General features: G+C 40.3%; 1 protein-coding gene across 2 annotated transcripts; it reads left to right on the forward strand.

Moving 5' to 3' along the window:
• Nucleotides 1-8,452: 8,452 nt before the first annotated feature.
• On the forward strand, nt 8,453-16,797 carry LOC115918926 (tubulin alpha-3 chain-like). Of its 2 annotated transcripts, none has more exons than XM_030994832.1 (4): nt 8,453-8,640; nt 13,553-13,775; nt 14,711-14,859; nt 15,335-16,797. In XM_030994832.1, exons 1-4 carry the CDS (start codon nt 8,638-8,640, stop codon nt 16,310-16,312), a joined length of 1,353 nt encoding a protein of 450 aa, XP_030850692.1. In that variant the 5' UTR covers nt 8,453-8,637; the 3' UTR covers nt 16,313-16,797. The 2 variants fall into 2 exon arrangements, with proteins under 2 accessions (XP_030850692.1, XP_030850691.1); XM_030994831.1 differs by lacking the exon at nt 8,453-8,640 and adding an exon at nt 12,576-12,839.
• Nucleotides 16,798-21,216: the final 4,419 nt, after the last annotated feature.

Here is a 21,216-nt window from a genome sequence, read left to right on the forward strand (position 1 = left end):
GCGCTATGCCATATTTGTATGACTTCGTAGGACCATCGTGGTGCCCCGCCCCCCGCCCCCCCCCCCCCCCCCCCCCCATTTAGGGCACGCATATGCGTGGTCCCAGCGACCCCCCCCCTTTTTTTTTTTAAAGCAAAAGTCCGGTGTGTAAGGTTAATACGGATCGACCTTTTTCTTTTGTTATCCGAGCCTTTTTCAGCAATCCCCCCCCCCCCCCTCCTTTCAGCAAAAGTCCGGTGTGTAAAGTCAATACGGGAAGACCTTTTTCTTTTGTTACGAGCCGAAGAGTTTGGGAACACGCATGCTATCCCTCCGTTCACGGGTTTTTTTTTTTGGGGGGGGGGGGGAGGCGGGCGTGGTGTATTGGTGAAGGCTGTTAACTCTCGGGCAAAAGGTCCCGGGTTCGACCCTTGAATATGCTTGCATCTGATCATGCTGATGACATAACATGACTTTGCGGGTTCGTTTAAAAGCACAAGTAGACCTTTCTATAAAAATGCTTTGACCAGGTCGATTTTGTGCAGGTGCTAAACAAGTCTTGATTGACCAAACTCTGTAGCGCCATCTCGTGATAAAATCGATCTCGACAGCACACTGTCGTCTTTCATTTTTTTTCTTTTTTTATTTCTTCCTAAAGAATGCCGAACATTTGTCAATTTGCCATGCGAAATAGAGTTTGGTTCGGTCCATATAGTAAAACAAATCAAATTTTGATCATCAAGTCATATGAAAAGCTTTGAGCGTGGCGGTGATGGTGTCATACCTGTTCACTATGAGGGGGCTGGGGGCACAGTGCCGCCCCACTTTTCAAGTACCTCAAAAGTGCCCCTTCTACTTTGTAAAAGCTCCCCTCCTCTTTTCACCTCTGATAAGTGCCCCGTTTATTTCGACACGTGCCCCTTATCCTTCGACAAGTTCCCTCTTTCCTTTGCAATAAGTGTTCATTTTCCATCATCATAAGTGCTCTTTTTAATATCAAGTAAGTGCCCCTTATCATATACAAGAAGTGCCCCCTTTTCTCTTTTCATATGTGCCCCTTCACCTCTGATAATTGCCCTATTCAAATCTGAGGGGTGCCCCTCTTACTTTGACAAGTGCCCCTTCTTCTTTGTAATAAGTGCCCTCCCCTTTTAATAACTACCCCTTCTTAACTCGGATAATCGCACCTTCACCTCTAATAATTGTCCCTATTCAAATCTGAGGGGTGCCCCTTTTATATTCACGTGTGCCCCTTTCCTTTTCAATAAGTACCCCTTTTCCTTTCTAATAAATGCTCTTTTTCTTTCTTACAAGTGCCCCCTTCCCCCTTTTTATAGTTACCCCCTTTCCTCTCTGATAAGCGCCCCGTTTATTTAAACATGTGCCTCTTTTTCTTTTTAATAAGAGCTACTTCCCGCATCTCATCTTAACCACCTTTCACCTCCGATAAATGCCTCTATAAAAATCTGATCGATGCCCCTTTTTTCAACAAATATTTTCCTTTGTTATAAGTGCCCCTTGTCATTTTCATAAGTGCCCCTTTCTTTTATGATGTGGGACCTATCCCCTTTTCATTAATGCCTCATTTCACCTCGTATAAATGCCCCTATCAAATCAGAGCAAGGAGCAGTTTGTCATTGTATTCCCCGGTCTGTGATAAATGCATTTTTTGAATAGGCAGATATGTGCTGATGGGCAGAAAGGAAATGAAGGGGCCCAGGGGGCACTGATCAACCGTTTGTCGGCTTTTATGTGCAAACAAATACATTTCTCCTAAATCAATATGAATAAGGGGCGGTTGCTATTTTGCAAGCCCCTCTCCAGTACCCTAAAATGTTATTTATTATTGTAACTACTAGTACTACTACCACTGCGACTTAACTACACATAGCCTATTACAAGTACTGCTATCTGTAGCTCTATAGTTCATTTGTTGTTGCCCCAAACTATATACATGCGTTCTCTACTAATTGTTATTGTTCTTCACTACTGCAACTTATAGACCGGGAGCCAGGGGGGGTCAACCTAGCTGGGAAGGAAACCAATTTTCATGTGCACAGATGTAAAGATCGCATACCTTCACATAACAAATTGACCGTCTGGCATGTTCTAAGTGGTGGGTGTGGCCAGGGGGACGCCCCCAACCAAAAAAGTGGCCCTTTTGACGACAAAATAGTATTTTGTAAATAATATTTTAAGGAAACCTTGAACCACCATGAGTTTAGTGTCATATGAAAGAGAGTTAAATTACCTACATTTTGATACCAATTTTAAAGAATTTGGGATTAATTAACATCGCAAATTTAAGTAAAAAACATGATTTTTGTGTTTTTTTTTCAAAAAATTGAATTTTACCAAAAAACATTATTTTCCATATATCAAAATTGAAAAATTAATTTTTTTAATAACTTTCCAGGAATTTGCTTATGTACAACGACAATATCCTGTGCGAGGGAGAGGTTTATATATCATTTCAATAAAAAGTTATAGCAATCCAAAGTTATTGATTCGATTTCCACAAAAACAACATTTTTGCCCACATGTGTATTAACTGTATGCATATACGCGTGCATTAGTGTAATAAGGACCTGTTTGGTGTGTTTACATCGAGTTTTAAAGATAACTTTGAACTAAAACCTCTAATCACCATGTATTTGGTGTCAAAAGATGGATAATTAAAATACCTTCATTCTGATATCAATCTCAATGAGTGATGTAGTGTGTGAAATGTAAATTTTGAGCCAAAAAGGTGCTTTATTGTAGATATTCCTCTGATTTTGGCCAGTATATCGGTATATTAACTGGACAAAAGTGATAAGACATTTAGTAGTGCAGAAAGTTCTAAGGATTTGGAGCGCTGAGTGCAATTGATAAGTTCTTCTTCTGTTCTCTGGGATGTTTCAGGAAATGTGGACATAATTGGCAGTTGCCTCTCCCCTCCCCCACCCCCACCCCGCCCTTTCCAGCCGCTTGTCATAATCTTGCCCATGCCCAAGAAAATTAAGTTAGTGCATCGATTAACATGAATATAATATAATATTTCCATATTTGGTTTAATGGTTTATTTTGCCTGACTACTAAGAAAACACGTGTATGCTTGTAAGCAACCAATAATCCGCATAATTCCTATTGTAATTAGATTAGAATGACATAAACTTTTCTCATAAAACAGTTTCGGCTAGGTATGCGTAATTAAATACCTAAAGCCCCTGAGCTTCCGGGGGCTCCGCACCCTGGACCTCACCAAGGGCCCATTATAAGACTGGTCCCTGGATGCTCATCTCACCATAATTAAATGCCTTAAACGCTGAGCTTCAAGGGACACAGCCCCCTGGACCCTACTTCAATTTACGCTGCACTCGCTCCGCTCTACCTGATCGTTAATACTCCACTTTGAAAAACGTTCAGCGGGGCCGGCATGTAACGTGTAAGAGTGGTGGTGGTGCAGATTTTTCTTCTGCCCCCCAAGAACGTTTTTGCTCATTACACCACTGCCCCTGAAAGGTGAGCCCCCTGGAATGTTTGCCCCCTCCCCCAATTCCGGCGCGCCTGGTGGGGGTGTCTGTCAGATGTCATTAAAATACCCCAACCTCAATATCGAGCTAGATCAGCTTTAAAGGAAACCCAAATGGAACCTATATGAACAGATTCGTCACAGGTCAAAGATACACAAATGGCCATTGCCAGACGATTTAAATGGTGGGGAGTGACTGCCATATAGATATAGATTGTTGAGAGAAACCTTGCTTGACTAATGTGAAAGGCAAATTGTACTTTAAACGTCCCTTTCCAGCACTCCTTCCTGATATGAATAAGATTAAAAAAAATAAGAGCTATATACCCTAGGCGCGGATCCAAGATTTCTTGGGGGGGGGGGGGGGCCAAATTTGAAATGATGCGAGCCAAATATTGGTACGTAATGGTGACACCGGCAGTGGCAAAAACGTTTGGGGGAGGGGGGAGGGGTAGATCAAAAACAAATCCCCATCACCCCACTCTTACATGCAGGCCCCGCTGAACGTTGGGGTGGGGGTCAAGGGGTGGAGCCCCCAGAAGCTCAGGGGTTTTGGGCAATAAATTACGGTCAGATGAGCATATTTTGATACCTTATTTGTGACACTGGCAGGACGCAAATGAGTGTGGGGTCCAAGGGGCGGAGCCTACAGAAGCTCAGGGGTTTTATACATTAAATTACCGTCAGATGAGCAAATTTTGATACTTTATTTGTGACACTGGCAGGACATTAATTGGCGTGAGGTCCAGGGGGCGGAGACCCCAGAAGCTCAGGGGTTTTAAGCATTGAATTACCGTCAGATGAGCATCCAGGTGCCAGCTATAGGGCACCAGGCGAAATCCAGGGTGCAGAGCCCCCGGAAGCTCTGGGGTTTTTATGCATTTATTCACGGTCAGATGAGCAAATTTTAACCAAATATGGCAATATTATATTATATTCATGTTGATCGATGCACTAACTTATCTTGGGCATGGGCAAGATTATGACAAGCGGCTGGAAGGGGGCGGGGTGCCGGGTTGGGGGAGGGGAGAGGCAACTGCCAATGTCCACATTTCCTTAAACATCCCAGTACAGTACAGAAGAAGAACCTTATCAATTGCACTCAGCGCTCCAAATCCTTTGAACTTTCTACACTACTAAATGTCTTATCACTTTTATCATGTCCCATTTGCAGGCCAAACAAATGAAAAAGTTGAATTCCAACTGCATTTGAAAGATAATACTAATTTAGAACTTCCCTAACAAAGGTGGGGCTTGAAAATGACTTCTAGTGGGAAAATAACGACTATTAGTTGTCAAATCGACTTTAGGGCTATAGAGCCCAAAAGTAATAGTCTTGATTTTCAGACAATTGTACCGAATATGGTCATACGTTTTATGCTGCGCAAAGAATCAATCAGTTTAATCTTGGCAATTACAAGAAGTGGCTTATTGATGTAGACAAATGCTCATGTACCCTTTACAACTCTTTTCATGTATGTTATTACCAAAGAAGAAAAAAGCCAGTCAGTCACTCAATAGTGTCTGACAGTAAAGTCTAGCAAGTAAACGGGTTTCCTTGCATAATTTGAATATGAGGACACTGCTAACGTTTAAATTTCACAGATAGGACACACATGACATATTCATAATTCCTGCAAAGTTCTACAGAATTTGAGGTTGGCTGCAAAAGGGACATAGTACCTTTAATATACTGATATACTGGCCAAAATCAGAGGAATATCTACAATAAAGCACATTTTTGGCTCAAAATTTACATTTCACACACTACATCACTCATTGAAATTGATATCAGAATGAAGGTATTTTAATTATCCATCTTTTGACACCAAATACATGGTGATTAGAGGTTTTAGTTCAAAGTTATCTTTAAAACTCGATGTAAACACACCAAACAGGTCCTTAATACACTAATGCACGTATATGCATACAGTTAATACACATGTGGGCAAAAATGTTGTTTTTGTGGAAATCAAATCAATAACTTTGGATTGCTATAACTTTTTATTGAAATGATATATAAACCTCTCCCTCGCACAGGATATTGTCGTTGTACATAAGCAAATTCCTGGAAAGTTATTAAAAAATTAATTTTTCAATTTTGATATATGGAAAATAATGTTTTTTGGTAAAATTCAATTTTTTGAAAAAAAAACACAAAAATCATGTTTTTTACTTAAATTTGCGATGTTAATTAATCCCAAATTCTTTAAAATTGGTATCAAAATGTAGATAATTTAACTCTCTTTCATATGACACTAAACTCATGGTGGTTCAAGGTTTCCTTAAAATATTATTTACAAAATACTATTTTGTCGTCAAAAGGGCCACTTTTTTGGTTGGGGGCGTCCCCCTGGCCACACCCACCACTTAGAACATGCCAGACGGTCAATTTGTTATGTGAAGGTATGCGATCTTTACATCTGTGCACATGAAAATTGGTTTCCTTCCCAGCTAGGTTGACCCCCCCTGGCTCCTGTACTATTATATATGTAATGTTATTGCGGGTATAAATAAAGGCTTAACGAATAAATGCACTCTGGTCTTCCTGCTGAACTCTTGTTCTAAGTAAGTTCTGGGTCCAGTATCACCACGTGGGGCAACAATTGATCGTAGGATTGATATTATTTCGACCATGAATTTTTGTTTGCGAGTGATTGCATTAAAGGCATCGTTTAAACAATGTTAAATCTGAGATACACGGCCCTAAATGTTGTCAGTGTCTGTATGTTGTGTAATATTGAAGTCCCCCCCAAAAAATGCGCTTCAAAAAGATCAACATTTTACCATACTCGTTTTCCCCAATGTAGTTTTATGAAAACCGTTAGGAAAACGCAAAATGTGATTTCGATTTCCAATCATAAATACCTTGATAATCAGACAGGCGACGGCTCGTAAACGTCATGGGGTTCCTTACTGACCTAGAGCTTTATAATTGTCATTGCAGCATGAGCTAAATCCAGGATTTTGTTTCAGAATCTGAGACAATTTACCCAATCCCTTTATTTATTATATGCAATCAATCGCATAAATCAATCGTATGAACAATTGCTAAACTTTGGTCCTGCATCAGGATATCGGGTTGTTTATGTTAATATCTATCACAGCCTATCATAACCTTCCCATGTTTCCCCTCTAAAGATAATCGATTTCACAATCACTTCCGGCAACGTGTTCCCTCTCATTTCCGACCATGACGTCAGTTCTTCCTGTTATTGGTTTAGTTCTTATCATAGGCATTAACACAAAGGATACAGGTTGTTCGATTAGTTGCCATCAATGACCTTAACATATAAAAGATACATGTTGTAACCTATTCATTTCTAAAAGCTATGGATCGCACAACACGCACTATAACAACCGTATTCGAATAAGGTTGCTGTATATCTCTTCATAATGTACCAGAGGTAATAATAAGAAAAACATTATATTCTAAAAAACCGATATTCTTCCTTTGAGAGGTGGTTAGTGAGAGGAGGGAGGGTGGGGGGGGGGGTTGTCTGCAGAATAACACTGTACGTAGAGATTTAAAAATCATGATTCATTATTTTAGTATTTTACTCTGATCGAGACTCATAGCATTTTAAACTTTCACGTGATAACCCTACAGCTGTTATGGTACTTCAAATGGTACAAATATGTTGGGCAAGATAAACTGTTATTGCTTTGAAATAGTCATTCAAGCCTTTAAAATCTATCAATAGGATAGGGCTGTGAATAGACAATGTGGTTTATCTAAGTATGTTCTCATGGTACTACGTATAATGTTGATGAATGCTCCCAATGTGCAATTATTTAATCTAATTTATGGATTTTGAACAAAAAACACACCATAATTCATCATATAACGACTACCCCTGCAATGTTTCCCCAGCGGCCCTCATGACCGCCCAACTCTCATCATCGCCCCCGCCCCCCCCCCCCCCCCGCCCTAATTCCAAACATTTGAATGGCTCCCAAAAAGGGGGTGTGAATACAAAAAGAGTTGGCCTGTCATTAGAAACCGTTAAAGGGGCATGTTCCCCGTATCCCAGAGGGCGCTCAAAATACGTACGTGCTGGCGGACGGCGCTATAGCTGCCTATTGACACCAACAGAATGCGGCTCTTACGCAGATGGCATGTTTCGATAACTACACTGGCGGGAACGTGCCCCTTTAAAGGGACATCCACACGTGACCTTGATAACAAACTATTCTAGAGGAAAGCAGAAATATCAGAGAAGCAGACCGGTGAAAATGTGAATGTAATCGGGAAAAAAGTAATGAATTTTTGGCAGTTGTAATCACTATAGGTATGGGTTCTTCAAATTGGCTGAATCGGTAATGTCTCTGTGATGTAGTGGCGGACAGCTTTCCCGTTTGTTTCAACCAAAAAATGACTAAAATTTCAAGCCTGTAAGAACATGCTATCCATAATAAATGTATGAGTAGTGCCCCAAGGGAGAGGGCACTAAGGAGAATAAAGAAGTTAATGATATTCTTGTACTCGACTAATGGGAGAATTATTCGCGACTACGTCACAAACCACTTACCAAACTGCCATTGGAGATTTGCATGGACTTTGATCTCGTCTTCCAAACTTTCTTAATATTGGCCCGATTTATTTCAAATTGTCGCCATTCGGTTTGTCTTATTGTTCTGCCTATATAGAAATGAAATTTGTAACAAGGGTTGGATTTCCCTTTAAAAACTAATCGCCAACCGGCTCTCCCTGTCAGTTGCGGATCCAGGGGGGGGGGGGGGGGGGGGGGATGCATATTTTCAAATTTTCGAGGGCAAACAAATAAAAGTGCTTACTACCCCCCCCCCCCCCCCCCCCCCTGAGCGCATTTTCGGGAGCAAAAAGAAAACAAATTGGGCCCCCACCCCTAAACAGTCCTGGATCCGCGCCTGCTTCCTGTTACTGGCGTTCACCCCGGACGTTCAAAGTTAGTATAAAACCTGCTGCTAGTCGATAAACCCAACTCACTTCAGATACTGAGCTAACTCGCTTCAGCGTCCCTCTCTCTCGCTTCTTGGTCCGCTCATCGAACACGGCTCTGAGAAGACGGAAGAAATAGAAGTAACTATATCTGCCAATATCACGAAATAACAATCCTCCTCAGTCTTTCTTCATTACCGTTGAAGCCGAAATCTACATCAATATGGTAAGTCATAACTGATCCTTCTTATTTTATTCATTCTTTTAGTATGCCTAATAAAACATTATTTCCTACTGAGTGATAGTTTAAATTGAGTTTGAAGTCTTCATGTGCTGGTCACAAAAGATTCAGAATCCAATATAAATAGTAGCCAGGTTCATTTCTGCCTTGTAAGTAAAACGGCTAGGAGATGAATTTTACGCTCTTCCTTTTGTGTCAGGAAAAAAATCTCTGTAACTGAAGACAGTTCTTTTAAATTGTATCAACCTCCTTACTTACATTGCATAGCTATCGCTCTTATTTGATCAGATAATGCGTTTGGTCTTTAAGCCTGAACAAATATTCTAGTTTCGATTGCCACTTTATTTATATCCTTATTTTGAGCGTTGATATAATTGATACCGTAGTGGAGTGACTCTCTTACTCTTCAAACCATTTTCACATCCATGTTTTTTCTCCTTTAATGGAGTACTAACTCCCCATGTCATAATACAGGGTGATATATTGTGTCTGAAATGAATTGTGTGCATTTGTGAGAGGGCTTCAAAATGAACGATATCCTTGTGAGATCTGGATAATATCCAATACATCTGAACGTTTTCTGTGGCTGTTCATCCATCTTCTGTATGGGGTTTATGAATCAAAACTAACATTAAGAATTTACCTCGATGCAAATGTTATGGATAGGAATTAAATGGTTGCCTCTTATTCGTGAATAGACTGACTAGTAATATAAACTGTACAGGAAACAATGAAAAGTGTTTTTATATCCATAATGATAGTCCATTTCCGGCCTTTTGGTAAGTTTTAGTTGAATACGAAACTGAAATTGTCAATAAATCGCCCTTCGAGTGCAATTAATATGCATCACTATATAATGACCACAGCAATACTTTCTAGAAATTTGAAAATGCTTTATCTGTCATTCTGTCAGTCTCCCCCCCCCCCCTCCCCCGTTTCAGTTCTTAAGGTTTCCCTTTATTGTTCATCAAGTTATTGGGTACAGCCAAGAAACATTACTGAGTTCTTCAACAAATGTGAATAATACTGGTGCTTACTTGAATCACGGTTGACAAATAAATTGTTTATCCGTAGTCAAAGTGCTGATTGACCACCAAGTAATCATAAGATAATCGAATAAAAGATCAATTTATTTGGCTCAGTAATTAAACAACGATGTTTTGCGTGGTTGCAAAGCAATAATTACATTATGATAATGTAACCAATAAGACAATTATACACTGGGTTTTAAATCAAGAGAACGCTATCAACATGATCAAGAAGCAAAGTGAAATCTTTGGATGAGTTGTGAAAGAGATATGGACAGTGTCAACATTATCTAATACAAATGCCCGTGCTTCATTCCAATAATCCATATTCTGCAATATTTATTTAAACATATTTCAAAGTACAAAGAAAAAAAGTATAGGTTTTTCAGTAGTTCGCAGGAACAGAACCTAATTTGAAACTTTACAGCAATTCCTGAATCCTTGAGCAGAGCCTAGCTTTGCCAGTCTCTTGCCGTTAAGAGCAGCTAAAGTACAGAGTATGTGTAGTATGCCAGCAGCATAGTCTCACGGTGCAGACAATGTAATTACGCACAGCGCTTGAGAAGGGCTTGTGCCTACGGACTAAGCTTTCTGTTCCAATATCTTCCGGAAACTCCCATTAAAGCTAAGCTACCCTGGGCATGATGTGGTCACGTGATGTGATATGGTGTGACCACCGCTGGGCCGGGAGTTCAGCCTCCTATCTTTAGAGCGAAAAAGAGGTAGGGAGGGAGAGAGAGAGAGAGAGAGAGAGAGAGAGGGAGGGAGGAGAGAGGGAAGAGAGAGAGAGAGAGAGAGAGAGAGAGAGAGAGAGAGAGAGAGCGAGAGAGGCGATGAAGAAGAAGAAGAAGAAATATAAGAAATCCTATGACTTTCCACAAATCTATAATAATGACGAAATTGTTAGCAGGGGTTACAAACATTTGAAGCAAATTTCCCTTTAATTTATCTTAAAGTTACTATGTCCCTTTTGCAGCTAACATCAAATTCTGTAGAACTTTGCAGGAATTATGAATATGTCATGTATGTCCTATCTGTGAAATTTAAACGTTAGAGTCCTAATATTCAAATTATGCAAGGAAACCCGTTTACTTGCTAGACTTCACTGTTAGACACTATTGAGTGACTGACTGGCTTTTTTTATTCTTTGGTAATAACATACATAAAATGAGCTGTAAAGGGTAAATGAGCATTTGCCTACATCAATAACCCTCTTCTTGTAATGGCCAAAATTAAACTGATTGAATCTTTGCGCAGCATAAAACGTACGACCAGTCGGTACAATAGTCTGAAAATCAGACTATTACTTACTGGCTCTATAGCTCTTAAGTCGAATCGACAACTAATAGTCGATATTTTCCCACTTAAAGACATTTTCAAGCCCCCACCCCTTTTTTTAGGGAAGTTCTAAATTAGTATTGTCTTTCAAATGCCGTTGGAATTAAACCTTTTCATTTCTTTTTGGCCTGCAAATGAGACATAGTACCTTTAATAGTTTCTTCTGTTTTAATTTGGGCGAAACGCATTATATTTTTCGATTCAATTAAATGTTGTGAAAGATCATGGATGGGTCTTTGGGGAATACTACCTAGACTAGAGAGTGAGAGGTATATTTTTTTAGAAAGCCCCTACCTTCCCCACCCCCACCCCCACCCCCCATCGCGGCACAAATTTAAAAAAAAAAATCTCTTTTCGAAAATCAATTTCATTTTTTACTATCCACTGCTCATTCGTGAACTATTCTCCGACCGTTTCTTTTGTAACATATTTCATCCTGGCAATCAAAATCTATAACTCAGCTTTTTTCATTGCCATAAAAACTTTAAAGCCTGTCTGCACTAGTTTGATCAGGAGGGATTAGACCTCCCTGCATGGTCACTGACAGGGGGTTATCACTTCGAATCAGCTCTCACTTAACATAAGAAAAGGGGGATCATGGGTACCAACGGGTACTGCTTAGGCACTGTTTGCTATGTAGAGGGCGCAAGTAGCTACAAGTAGTGCAGTCCCGCTTTAACCAGAAAAGCCGGACAGGAAACGACGCGGCCATTCTCCATGTTTGCAATCTTTGTCATCAGTATGATCGATCGATTTAATATCAACCTGCATCCTGGCTGTAACTTTGTTGCGGATCAAGGAAATCAGATAAACCGGCTCTGCTTCTTGCGTGAAGGAAGTATGCAGATAAGATTGAGCGCGTGAACATTTTAGATTTAGTTTGATGTAATGTATCGTACACAAAGGGGAGTAGTAAAACGTGTTTTCTGATAATGATCATCCCTTTAAAGAAAACAGTTTAGTTTTCAGAAATCATTTCGATCGACTTAAGAGAATTGTTTTTCTCACTTATCAATCACACTGCACAAAATCATTTCCAGCTAAGTAATGGTCACACGAACTAGATAACTAATTAAATAATTGGATCTTAGTATTATTTTGTCTGTCCATAAAAACGGTAACACCAAATAGCCTGGGTTCACTCAGTTTTAATAGTAATTTGTATCGTTATATTTGCTCGATAGCGGATTTTGGGGAGCGAAATCAAATATTGCATGCAAGAATTGGCAAATCTCAAAATGGAATTCCAAATACATTATTGAATTCTAAAAAAATATAAAAGTACGCGTTTTCATCCCCTTTAAAACGGCATTTGGGAGCACGTACTTGTGAGGTTTTGCACCGGTACTTTCAAACATTCTTCTCCAAACATGGCAGAATGCCGATGGTATGCATGACTCTTCCCCGGCGTTATAATTAGCCAACTTCCGTGTCACCCCGAAAAGGGCAGCCTGTTGAGGAAGTGATTCAAAACATCCAATTTAGGCAACTTCTTACTCCTAATCTTTAGTATCCTATCACCATCTTATAACAACGAGGGTCCTGACACTGTGTTTACTACAAAGGCAGACGATTTCTAATTTTTTAGTCACAACGTCTAGAAGAGTTGCATGGATTACATTGGAAATCTATGCGACAGACATTAGGGTTATTTTCGCGAAGGTCGGGATCATAACGATTCAGGAGAGACCAAGTTGGAGGGAATAGTCATTTGGTGTCTGACTGCCACTATCTTTTGATGATTATTTATTGCGGAGAGTTGGTATATTCAGAACCATGGAGAAAATTACGAAACTGTACACTAAACAAGCTACACGGGTAATTATATTCTTATATCTAGCATATACTGCTTGCTGGCAGTACATTCTATTCTTCTATCTCTTGGAGCCTATACAACTCACTTTTTCATGTACCACAACCGGGGAGCGTTTCACAAAACTTGTCATCGGTGACAAATGACAGTTTTTGTTATAAGCTACTGAAATCCTTGCTTCTGATTGGTTATCAACAAATCTGTCACTGATTTTTGTAATTTGTCATTGAAAAAAGGCGTTGTGAAACGGGTTCCAGATAAACTGTCGGTAATTTTCGCTGGAGAATGACGAGACGGTCAATTCTTCATCAGTGGTGTTTTATGAAGTGCGCCACCCTGTAGTATAACGGCATGCATCAGCCATGACGGAATGGTTAGCCTGTTTGCATAATTTGTGTTGTGGATGTTGTAACCAATCTTTGTAATTCATGGAGGGAAAGTGGAACCATTAATGTCAAACGTCAATGATTATTAGCATCCATGTCTTCGTACTGTTTCACTTTTAAAGTACTTTTGTCGGAACATGCCATTCACGTTGTCGCTTTCCCTTGCAATGCTGACGACTGTCAATATAGACGAAGTCGGCGATTATTGAGCTCGGACGATCACCAAAAAATGAGACAACTTTACATCTTGAGTAATTCTTGACAGTCAGATATATTCAAAGAAGTGGCTTGCATGTCTAACCTTTTTTTTCCCTGTTTTTCATTAACAACAGCGTGAATGTATCTCCATCCATGTCGGCCAAGCCGGAGTCCAGATGGGTAACTCCTGCTGGGAGTTGTACTGCCTGGAGCACGGGATCCAGCCCGATGGTATGATGCCTGGTGATACCTCCCCCGGCAAGGAGAATGATGCCTTCAACACCTTCTTCAGTGAGACCGGTAACGGGAAGCACGTCCCCCGGGCTGTCATGGTTGACCTTGAACCTTCGGTCGTAGGTAAGACTAAGAGCCATGCATGTCATGTATGCAATAATAATAATAATAATAATAATAATATGTCTTGTTTACCCAGTGTAGCCTCATCAGTTTTCATACTGTTCTCCCTGTGGGTCCTGCAATCATGATAATTATTACCCCGGTCATCGGATTCAGGCTTACCCACACACAATGTATGCACATTCTCCACTCCCTGGGGAGCATTTCATTCAGGCGTCATTTTTACAAGCGCACACTTGCTAATCTATAAGCACTTTAGCTTTCACATCCTACCCTACTGTAATCATCACGAACCTGTTTGGGCACCATGGCGTAGCAAAATTAGGCCACTCCATTCAGGAGGAACTGGAACAATTGGGGCGGGTGGGGGGGGGGGGGGCATCAGTCTTATACCCGGACATTTAAATGTGAATTTACAAGGCTACAGATTAAGGGGGTGCGGAAGATGTAACACGCGACTTCTTTACTCGTCCTTTAATGATACTGACATACAGAAGAAGAAATGTCAAGTTCAAGCTTAAGAACTTAAAGCCCCACTGTCCTACTTGTAGCTACTTGCTCCCTCTTTATAGAAAACAATGCCTAAGCGGTGCCTGTTGGTCCCCCATGATCCTCTTTTTCTTATGTTACTTGAGAGCTGAGTTGATGAGATAGCCACCTGTCAGTGACCTGGCTGGGTGGTCTAATCCCTTCTGGCCCAGTAGTATTGCCGGTCTTTAACATCTTTTCTAAAGAAAAGTCCAATGACTAGCATGACTATAGACTATAGCTGCTAGACAGAAAAGGCGAGAGAAAGAAACGGGAATAGGAGGAAAAGAATAAGAAATCGAAGTAATTTGTTCATTAAAATAATAAAAAATCATCATGATCTAAAATACATGTTTAAAATGTAAAAAGTTAATGGGATGCTCAATATTTACGAATCTTCGTTTCAGATGAGGTCCGTACCGGTACCTACCGTCAGCTCTTCCACCCTGAGCAGCTGATCACCGGCAAGGAGGATGCTGCCAACAACTACGCCCGTGGTCACTATACCATCGGTCGAGAGCACATCGACAATGTCATGGACAGGATAAGGCGATTGGTAAGATTTTTTTCTTCAAATATTTATATGACTTAATTAAGTAGTATTGTTGCTGAACAAACATGGTCATGAAATAGGCCTAAAGTCCGAGCTATTTCGTCACATAATTATCTAACCGATAATCTCAGGGCAGTATTCATACACCCAATGATAATAGTCCAATAAATGTTTGATCAGACCAAATATGAAGCAAAAAGATATCATAATAATTCGATTTATGTTGGTAACTTCACAATACTCGTTAACGGCTGGGACACCAACATGGCCTCAAATCTTGGACGTATATAAACAAAAATAGCATGAAATATGGAAAATTGAGACATGCTACAAACAGTGATAATAGTAGATTCATATATCGAAGTCGATTCTTATATCTCATTATATGCGTTTGATGGTAGCGATGGCGGCGTTGACAACCTTTGGGACGAAATCACCACAGCACAATACTAATGGTTCCTTGTTATTTTCTCTTTAGGCGGACAATTGCAGCGGTCTCCAGGGCTTCCTTATCTTCCATAGCTTCGGAGGTGGAACAGGATCTGGGCTAAACGCTCTCCTCATGGAGCGTCTCTCCGTCGACTTCGGCAAGAAGTCCAAACTGGAGTTCGCCATCTATCCGGCACCTCAGGTTTCCACCGCTGTTGTCGAGCCATACAACTCCATCCTTACCACTCACACCACCCTCGAGCACTCCGACTGTGCCTTCATGGTCGACAACGAAGCCATCTACGATATCTGCCGTCGTAATCTCGACATCGAGCGTCCGTCATACCAGAACCTCAACCGTCTGATCGGCCAGATTGTGTCTTCCATCACCGCATCTCTGCGATTCGATGGCGCTCTTAATGTCGATCTGACCGAGTTCCAGACCAACTTGGTGCCATATCCAAGAATCCACTTCCCTCTTGTCACATACGCACCCGTCATCTCCTCTGAGAAGGCTTTCCACGAGCAGCTCAGTGTTTCTGAGATCACCACTTCCTGCTTCGAGCCTCTGAACCAGATGGTGAAGTGCGATCCCCGTCACGGCAAGTACATGGCCTGCTGTCTCCTGTACCGTGGTGATGTCGTCCCCAAAGATGTCAACGCCGCCATCGCTACCATCAAGACCAAGCGTTCCATCCAGTTCGTCGACTGGTGTCCAACTGGCTTCAAGGTCGGTATCAACTACCAGCCACCCACCGTCGTCCCTGGTGGTGATCTTGCCAAGGTTCAGCGTGCCGTCTGCATGTTGAGCAACACCACCGCCATCGCCGAGGCTTGGGGTCGCTTGAACCACAAGTTCGATCTGATGTACGCCAAGCGTGCTTTCGTCCATTGGTACGTCGGAGAGGGTATGGAGGAAGGAGAGTTTGCAGAGGCTCGGGAGGACTTGGCTGCTCTCGAGAAGGACTACGAAGAGGTCGGCATCGACTCCTGCGACGCTGAGGCAGAAGATGATGAAGATTATTAGATACCGCTGGGCCTCGGTTGCTAGTCTAGACGGTTTCTATGTACATCCATCGTAACAATCTGTTCCTTTATCATGTGTACAACTTCGTCATGAACTCCCAGCCTTGTATTAATGTTTAACAATGAAACGAATAAGACTACTAATCCTATATGAATAACGCCTTTATCAAATCTGTTCAGAGTCAGCAAGGCGTTCATTCTGCATTACAATAATGAGTTAATGCCCTTCTGGCTCCGAACAGACGGTTTGTTCTATTATTTTTTTTAAACTTAAATACGATCAGACGTTAGTCGTTCCATCGACGGTGTGTGACGTATATACATGTTATGCCATGCTTCTTGCCATAGTCTTTCTTTGGGTCCCTCTGGTTGGAACCATTCTTATTACGTGTGCTATCAAGTGCAATTTGAGACAGTGAAAACCATGACTCGATGAGGCTAATGAAATCCATGTGCCTTTTTTCTGTCTATAATTAAAAAATACATATTGTTTCCATATCCGTGTTGATTACTGAATGTCAAATAAATTTGAGAACATAATTATATTATTACGACTATTTATTTTTCTCTTCAAAGTGTTCTTGCGTTGACTCATTCTACAAAAGATTGGCTCGCTCGCTTCGCCCTCTCGCAAAATTTAGAAACAAATTTCCCCATGTGTTCATGGCATTTGACGAGTGTCAGAGTGATGCAAAATGAATCTTCTGTAAATAAATTTGGGACTGGGATGACGCAAAAATATTATTTCTTAAAAGGGTGCCGTGACTAAAAAAAAGTTTTAAAAACGCTGCTTTAGTTGACCGTAACTAAAGGTACAATTTGTAAGCGACAGTGGGATATACAGGTAGTTAGAGATACTCATTAATGGGTAATTACATCACAAGTAACAAGAGGAAGTTAAAAGTGATACTTATCAGAGCTGAAAAGGGCTATGTATAAGTAAGGCAAAGGTAATTTATTAAAAGGGGAAAGTGGTAATTTATTATAAAGGAAAAGGGGCGTTTGTGTAAGTAAAGGGGGCTCCTATCATAATAGGGTACTAATCAGAAGTGAAAAGAGGCATTTAGGAGAAAATAAGAAGGGGCACTTATTATAAAGAAAAAACTTGTGAAAAGTGGCACTATTGGAGTGTTCGATACGTGTGTGTGCGTGTGGGTGTGCGTGTGTGTGTGTGTGTGTGTGTGTGTGTGTGTGTGTGTGTGAGGGGGAGGGCAATGTGCCTATTCACCCTCCTGTGGAGCTCCTGCTCTGCAGGCAATTTAATGTGCATGTTTAAAATTGTTTAAAATACAGACTATCTGAAGCTCTAACCTAAGCCACTATGAAATGGAAGGATGGACGTCAATGGAGCGTAAATAGAATGGAATGACAGAAAACAGGTTGCGAACAATGTAAAAGAGAGGGGCCAGACATTGTACGCGAGCGAGAGAAAAGAGAGGGAGAGAGAGAGAGAGAGAGAGAGAGAGAGAGAGAGAGAGAGAGAGACCAATGTGACCTTCTCAGCATTAAATAAAATGCAAGCTTCCATACAAACTATACAACTTTTTTTTCTTTCTTGGATCATCAAGTCCAATGACGCTCCGCTAAAATGTTTGTTATGTTCGATTATTTATCTGAGTAAATTTATTACGTATTATTTTGGTAGGGGGGAGGGGCGTAGTACCACCAGGTACTGCAAAGCATGCTTTGCACATGCGCAAATACGAAGCGCCGGAAAACTAAATTTACTGAAATATCTAAACTAGCCCCTCCCCCCTCCCTCCCCCCCCCCCCCCCCACCGTCACTCTCACATACACAAGTGGCACACACCCGTGTCCATCAACCTCTGAAATGGCGCATGTATCGCACATGGGTCGAACCATGTAAACCTGAAGAGGTGCCCGGGGGGGGGGGGGGGGGTTGTGCGATCAGTGCTTGAAAACAGGACGCCGTATAGCTGTTTTCAGCGCACTGGTGCGAAGCCAGTCATGTTGGGAGTGACCCCCCCCCCCCCCCCCCCCCCACCCGAAGCACGCAACGCGTGGGTAACGTACCACCTTTGTTTACATTTCGAATGAATTCTGCCCAGTAAGAAATATACATCACACCAATTGCATGTATTTTTTTTAAAATCTAGTATAGGCCTATAATTATTAAGATCTTCACAATAATGACTTATGGCTGAATAACAATTATTTTGTTCGAATTTTGTGGAAAAAAGCACATCTAGGGTTCTTTTACTATTTTCGGGGCTAATTTTTGTTTCCCTAATAATCAATTAATTTTGAACAGCCAAATATAGCTACTATAGGGCTGTATATACTGGGGCTTGGCCAATGGCAATGCTATGGGCTGGACCCCCCCCCCCCCTACTCCAGGTTCGGAGGGACCGCATGCGTGTTCCCCAAATCACCGGTAAAGGGGTACTTTTCCGCGGGACAAAGTCTGGCCCGCCATTGACTTTCACACCGGAGATAGGGGTGCTTTCGAAAAGAGGGAACCTGCAAAGGCGTACTCTAAATAACACTGAGTATTGGGGGGGGGGGGGGGTTCTGTCCCCATTCACAGCCGGCATTTTCTTGGTTAGTTTTTTTGTTTGGCATGCAATATGTTTTCGAGCATTCTACGGAAGTATTTCAAAGTTAGGTTTCTCCGCATTATTTTAATTGCTAACCCTCTAGTTTATCATTCTGGCCTTTCGGTGTCTGCTACATTCACTGACCTCTACCACTGTCTGCTATAGCGAGGATTTTTTGTTGTTGTTGTGTTTTGAGTTATTGGCGATTAGTCAGTTGTTGTTGTGTTTTGAGTTATTGGCGATTAGTCAGTGATTTGACTATTGTCGCCAAATTACTTTACGGCACGTGTTATATCTCTCAATTTTGGATTTGACTATTGTCGCTATTGGAGCTATGGTATCTTCAAAAGAAAAACGTCAAATTTTTAAAACGTCAAACGATATTTTTAAAGGTAGGCCTACTATGTCCTATTAGCAGGTCAAAAAAAGGAAATGGTTAAATTCCAACGGCATTTGAAATACAATACTTATTTAGAACTTCCCTCAAAACGAAAGGGTTTGAAAATGTCTTTTGTTGGAAAATAACGACCATCAGTTGTCGAATCGACATAGGTGATTGCAACCACCTAAGTAATAGTTTGATTTTCAGACCCTTGTACCGAATGGTCGTACGTTTTTGTGCTGCACAATTATTTAATCAGTTTTATTTTGGCCATTTAAAGGGATAGATGAGTTCTGTTGCAGAGGGCGCTACGCAAAATAATTGTTTTGTGAGATAACGAAAAACCGAGTGTCAAATTTGAAAGAACATACAATTTAAATGACAAAATCATATTTGTTTGAGTAAAATCGGTTCAGAGACGGCTGAAATATCCATAAATATAACGATTTCTAATACTTATGTAGCACCACAAATATTAGATAATTTGAAAAAAGCTGTTGAAAAAACGAAAAAGCGCCTTTTATGTCGTATTTCAGCCAATGCCGATGTTGGCTTTTTTGTTGGCATTTTCGTGTTGGTTATATTACGCACAACCAGCCGGCCCATGTATTTTTTTATTTTTTATTAAATAAATGATTAACGGTCACCGTGTTTTTTTAAGTGGAGCTGAATTGATATGATCGTATTGGCTAAATTTCACATATTTTGGGGTCTAAAATTACCTTCATAGCAATTTTAGGTTCTAAAAGCGCACTAGAAATGTCATAGATATGAATTAGAACAATAACCATGCACTTTGAAGGCATTTGTGGTCTGAAAACAAAACTCAACTATCCCTTTAAGTAATGGGACAATAATGTAGACAAAATGCTCATGTACCTGTTTAAAATGTTTAAAACATTTCATGAGCTAGCACCTAAATATTATGACTGATAAATTTGTATTTAACGAAAAGTGTTACGGGCTGCTTCCGAAACCAACTACCAATCAGTGTAAACGTACATTCTTATATCGGGGATCCGTGTTATACAATGAACTACCTATTAAGCTCCGTCAGTTAGGCACACTAAATTTGTTTAATAAACATGTACAAAAATACTTCAATTATTTTGATATTTAAATTTCGCAATCCCAATGGCTTTTGCCATAAACATAACCAATTTAATAACAGACTAAATTAGATAATGTGTAGAATATTTTAAAACTAATTAAGTTCATTGTTAGCAGGGTGGGTGATAAGGGTGGGGTCGTATTTTTGTTACATTAGGGATGGTAGGGGATATTTGAATAGATTTTAATGCTTTTTGTTAGTGTTTTTTGTTTAATTTAATTTAATTTGATTTAGTTAAGTTAAGTACAAGTACAATGTTGTTGTTTTTTTTTAAAATATTTCTAATTACGACTTACTATTTTGTTATATCATTGCTTATTATAGTATCATTATATATATATATATATTGGACTCCATGGAAGAACAGAGCCATTAGGTTAATGGCTCTGAAATGGACTATCCAACCGTTTTATCATTCTATCATTGTTATATAAGTCTCTGATTTTGTTATATTGTGTTATTGTTTTTTATGATGATTTTCGGAAATAAAACAAACAAACAACTCATTTATGCATATTATTACCAAAGAAAAAAAAAATGTCAGTCGGTCTGACAGGAAAGTCTAGAAAATAAAAGGTTTCCTTGCATAAGTTGAATACTAGGACACTGCTAACGTTTAAATTCACAGATAGCTAGACATACATGTCCTATTCACAATTCCTGCAAAGTTTTACAGAATTTGATGTTGGCTTCAAAAGGGACGTAGTTTCTTTAAAGCCTTTAAAAGGTACTATATAATCATGTCCCATTTGCAGCCAACATCAAATTCTGTAGAACTTTGCAGGAATTGTGAAATATGTCACGTATGTCCTATCTGTGAAATTGTGTCCTATAAATATTATTATAGTATTCAA

Source organism: Strongylocentrotus purpuratus, unplaced genomic scaffold (assembly GCF_000002235.5).
Source record: "Strongylocentrotus purpuratus isolate Spur 01 unplaced genomic scaffold, Spur_5.0 spur5_scaffold_21, whole genome shotgun sequence".
In the NCBI taxonomy this organism is placed as follows: domain Eukaryota; kingdom Metazoa; phylum Echinodermata; class Echinoidea; order Camarodonta; family Strongylocentrotidae; genus Strongylocentrotus; species Strongylocentrotus purpuratus.

Bases quoted from the DNA above. Each gene is read 5' to 3' on its own strand.
- LOC115918926 (XM_030994831.1), top strand. From the start codon at position 12,798: ATGGAGAAAATTACGAAACTGTACACTAAACAAGCTACACGG. The intron at 13,776-14,710 runs GTAAGACTAAGA...TCTTCGTTTCAG, and splicing joins CCTTGAACCTTCGGTCGTAG to ATGAGGTCCGTACCGGTACC. The intron at 14,860-15,334 runs GTAAGATTTTTT...TTTTCTCTTTAG, and splicing joins TGGACAGGATAAGGCGATTG to GCGGACAATTGCAGCGGTCT.